This window comes from Cyprinodon variegatus, unplaced genomic scaffold (genome assembly GCF_000732505.1).
Source record: "Cyprinodon variegatus isolate N-32 unplaced genomic scaffold, C_variegatus-1.0 Scaffold175, whole genome shotgun sequence".
Classification (NCBI taxonomy): domain Eukaryota; kingdom Metazoa; phylum Chordata; class Actinopteri; order Cyprinodontiformes; family Cyprinodontidae; genus Cyprinodon; species Cyprinodon variegatus.
The window spans coordinates 397891-402241 of record NW_015150628.1 but is presented as its reverse complement, the minus strand read 5'-3'; the positions used below and the strand labels follow the sequence as shown (position 1 = coordinate 402241).

The following is a 4351-nucleotide window of genomic DNA, read 5'->3' as shown; positions in this document are numbered from 1 at the left end:
AGCTAGTTAAAAGTACATTACATGCATTAGCGGTTAGTGGTTGCTAAACTAGCAGGTTCCAGAGCCCGTCTGATCACAGCTTACCTTCGTAGGGATTACTGTGTTCCCACTGTTTGCTGGCTTTATGATCTGCAGCTCCTGAACCCATCCATTCATGAACTGCATATGAGACTCCAAGGACTTGTAGCTTCGGGACTGTTTTGAAGTATAGGCGCTCATTCATCGGTGCTCCACTCATTGTTTGGAACTTCATATGGATCCAAATTATTAATAATGCTGATTTTGTCAACATACCGGTCCGTGGCTTCTCTATTTAATGTGTCCTGGTAAATTCCAGATCTTTTTTTCTGGATTTTGACATCTTTTTTCTCTCTACTTCTACGTCTCTTCTTTCAACAACAACGTTGTATCAGAGCTATGTTTACGTTTGCGTAGCCGTCAATATGACCGCGACGTCCCACAATGCAGTTATTATTAAACATGTACACAGATGGTTAAAAAAAAATTCAAAGGGAAATGTGGGAATAGGGACAATATTTCCAGAGTTTAATATTGGTAGCAATTATTAGTTTACAGTGGTTGGAGGAGGTCAGACCAGACAGGGTGGTGATTTTCACTGATTCTAAAGTTGCAATAGAAAGCATTCATTCAGGAGGAAATAATAGGGAAGACCTTGTAATAGAAATTCATCAGTTTGTTTAGGTTATTTAGGCATGGAATAGATGCTCAGTTCTGTTGGGTTCCAGCAAACGAAGGGGTGAGAGGAAATGAAATAGCAGACAAAATGGCTAAAAAGGCTTTAGGAAAGCAGAATATAAATCAGATACCATTTGGGAAAGGTATATCGATAATTAAAAAGAAAGAAACAGAAATATGGCAAAAAAAAATGGGATGAAGATGAGAAAGAGAGAAGATTATATAGGGTTAAAAAAAAATCTGTAATTGTTAAAAATGATGGAGAAAGAAGCAGAAGGGAAGGGATAATTTATACTAGATTTAAGAACTGGATATACCTACTTGAATGAGTTTTTGTTTGTACTAGTGAAGAAAAAAAATTATTTCTGTGAGGGTTGTGAAAGAAAAGAAAATGCGGATCATGTTTTGATGGATGGCATTAAATAATGCAATGGAAAGAGAGAGAATGAGGAAAGTAATTATGGAAAAAGGGAAAGATTGAAGTATTAAAGGAATTTTAGGGACAGATGGAGATAGGGAGGAAAGTTTGGTTATTAAAAAAACAGTTTTTATCAGGTGGACCTATAGAGCTACACTGTACTCATGTACAGTAGGTGGCAGTATGACATAAAACAAGTGTCAGTTAAAATCATTAAATGAGGAGCTTGTTAAGATGGAGTTCTCCATCGTCTGACACAGTACATAAAGTGTTTTAAAAACCCCACAACTGAATAAAATTCTCCATGTTCTCTGTGGCTCTGTGGAAGTGAAACTCCAGCCTTATTCTGGCTTTAACGTTGCACCTCCACAGGCATCAAGGTGAGTTCCTTCCTGTAGTCTTTCTCTGCGGGACAGGTAAATGGCCATCTTTGCTCCGCTGTTTAAAAAATGTAAAAGTCGGGCTTTTGGCTTATTCCTTCCGTTTTGACAAAACCCCCCTATAAAAACAGGGTTTGTAAAAATGATCCCGAAAAGACAAAAAACACTTATTAAAAGGTTAAAAATGGTCTTTAGCCAAGTTCCGTAAAACTTTTAACATGTTTTCAGACAGATCGCAGAAACAACACTCGTTTAAACCCTCTCAGGCTCAAATTAAGTTGTAGTTGCAGGAATAATCTGATATTTGAGTAGTAATATATAATTCACACCTTTTTTTTTGAGAGAGACCTTCACATGCAATGAATTCTGGGATGTTGCAGATTTGCAACAATGGCCCGGAATAGTAAATTAACACTGAAGACTGAATCTGATATGAATGTTAACTTTATTTGAATGTCACAAACAAAAAATTAACAAAACAAAATTCGAAAAAAAAATTTCCCTCACAAAATTAGAGACAACTTTATCTCAGACTTTTTTTCCACCGACATCTCAAAAGGACGTTTTTGCAAGTCACTTTGTTGTGTGGTAGTCCATGAAGCAATTGTTGGTCTTTGTGAAGCACAAAAGGACTTTGCACTTCAAGCAGGCCGTTTGTGTGTAGCCGTCCTTGCACAGTCTGCATCGTCCACGTTTCTCAGCATGGGTGGGAAAATGATCGACTCGGTCTAGTCTGACATCAACCGATGGTGCAACGATCCTCTGGAGTGGCGGTGGAGGTGGTTCTGCCTGATGGGGTTCTGGAGAATCTTCCAATGATGGTCGTCCTCTTTTCCTGCTCTTGAAGTCAGTCTGTTTGCCAACCTTGATGAGGGCATCAGCAACTTGAGCACGGAAGTCAAGAAGCGACATGTGCTTCTTCTCCTGCTTCTGGGTGAGATGACGACGGTAGAGGAGCCAGCCATTAACCAGTGATAGGTCAATCAGGTAGTATAAAATGCGCAGGTACCAACGCCGCGTGCGGATGTCAATGCGATAGAGAGATGCATACATGTCTGCCAAGTCTACTCCTCCCATGAATTTGTTGTACACCTGTACGATGTGGGGTCTGTCCACTTGGACATATTCCTTCTTCTCTTTCAACCACCTTCTGCATCTGTCAACAGGATCAGGGCCTGTGAAGGATGACGCCAGTAACACTGCCTTCTTATCATACCACTTCACGACAGCAATCCCACTGGTCATGTCGTATTTCACTTCATACGCCCCACGCCCAGCCTTTGCCAGCTCCTTGTCACTTTTGAGGGTACATCCACGGAGACTGTTCTGATTGATGGTAGCAACTGTTTGAATTCCCATTTTTTTCAGTTCCACAATGAGCTCAGGGGAAGTAAACCAGTTGTTGAAGTAACACTTGTAGTTTAGCCCTTTAGGAACTTCTGACACGAGTCGAAGCACAACTTCACCAGCAACACCAAGTCCACACTCATTGGTCACAGTCCCTTTTCCAGTGTATACTTCAAAGTCATAGACTAGTCCACTGACACCTGCACGAGTATAGACCTTGATTCCCCATTTTTGTGGCTTGTTCTTGAGGTACTGTTTCATTCCAATCCTTCCTGTGAATGGGATCATCTGCTCATCAATTGTGTGGTTTTCTTCTGGTTCAACTTTCAAACAGTTGGCACGGACTTTCTCAAGCACTGGTCGCACCTTGAACAGTGGATCGTATCCAGGCTCACCCTTTTGCTTTATGTTGGTATTGTCATTCATATGGATGTATGCTCGCAGATGATCAAATCTCTTACGTCCCATGACTGTTGCAATTGGGTCATAGCGTGTTACCGTCTGCCAGTACATGCGGTACGATGGCATACGTACTATGGTCATCAAGATGTGTAAACCAATGAATTGCTCCATTTCAGCAGAGGTTGTTTTCAGTTCTGAGCCACTCTTCATAATGGCATACAGGTTAGATTGGTGAGAAATGTGTTCAAACACAGATTTGTCCATGAACTGATCAAAATACCACCTTGGACTTGGGATTTCATCTGGTGGAGTTGAGAACGCAGGTCCTTGGAATGAAGAGTCGATGTCAGCTGCTGGGGGTTTCCTCTGTTTCCAAGAAAACTCTATGTTGACTGGAGCTGGGCCTGGCTGAGGTTCATTGTCATCTGGAGCCTCAATGTCACTGTCTACATGTGCATGATGAATTTCAACATCGAGCTGGTTGGGATAATTTCTTGCTATATCTGCTAGTGGCTCATCCTCATCAAAGCTGGAGTCAGACTCGTAAGCTTTAGGAGTTTCCACAAAATCTGGATCTGCAATTTTATCATCTGAAATGGATTCTGTGTCAGATAAAGCCCCATTGGGAATGCAAACCATCTCAAGAACTTCCTGGACTGAATATAATCTTCGTCGGCCTGCCATGATGCACGGCAAAACCTGTAAAGACAGTATTCTGTCAGATAGTTTGCCAAAAAAAGCTTATACTTAAACAAAGATCTATATGAATACATATGCCATGGAATTTAGGCTCCTACAGTTTTCCTCGCTGCACGGTCAAATTAACAACTTATAATGCCATTGCTTTTGATCAAATCTGGCTCTGGTAGTTTGTAGTTTCACTCAAAATTAAACTCTAGTATAAACTGTTGCTCAAAATATAGGCAAACTAGTAAATAAAGCATGTTGCATCCATTGGTACCTGTTTGGGCACACGTTGCGAATCCACAACATTGAAATCGAGATGCCTCTGGTGAAAAACCCAGCGGAGATTAAATGTACTAAATGGCATGTGTCATATCTATACACATATATAATTCATCTTATGTAGAATAGATTTCAAAATAAT

At 40.6% G+C, this 4351-nt stretch overlaps 1 protein-coding gene across 2 annotated transcripts in view; it reads right to left on the bottom strand.

The window, feature by feature from the left end:
• Positions 1-1922: 1922 nt before the first annotated feature.
• Positions 1923-4351, bottom strand: part of LOC107087183 (piggyBac transposable element-derived protein 3-like) — a 16084-nt gene continuing 13655 nt past the window's right edge. For both annotated transcript variants that reach the window (XM_015378605.1, XM_015378606.1), the window contains one exon: positions 1923-3942. In XM_015378605.1, the coding sequence (XP_015234091.1) occupies positions 2068-3942 (1875 nt within the window). In that variant the 3' untranslated portion in view covers positions 1923-2067. The remainder of the gene's footprint in view (positions 3943-4351) is intronic.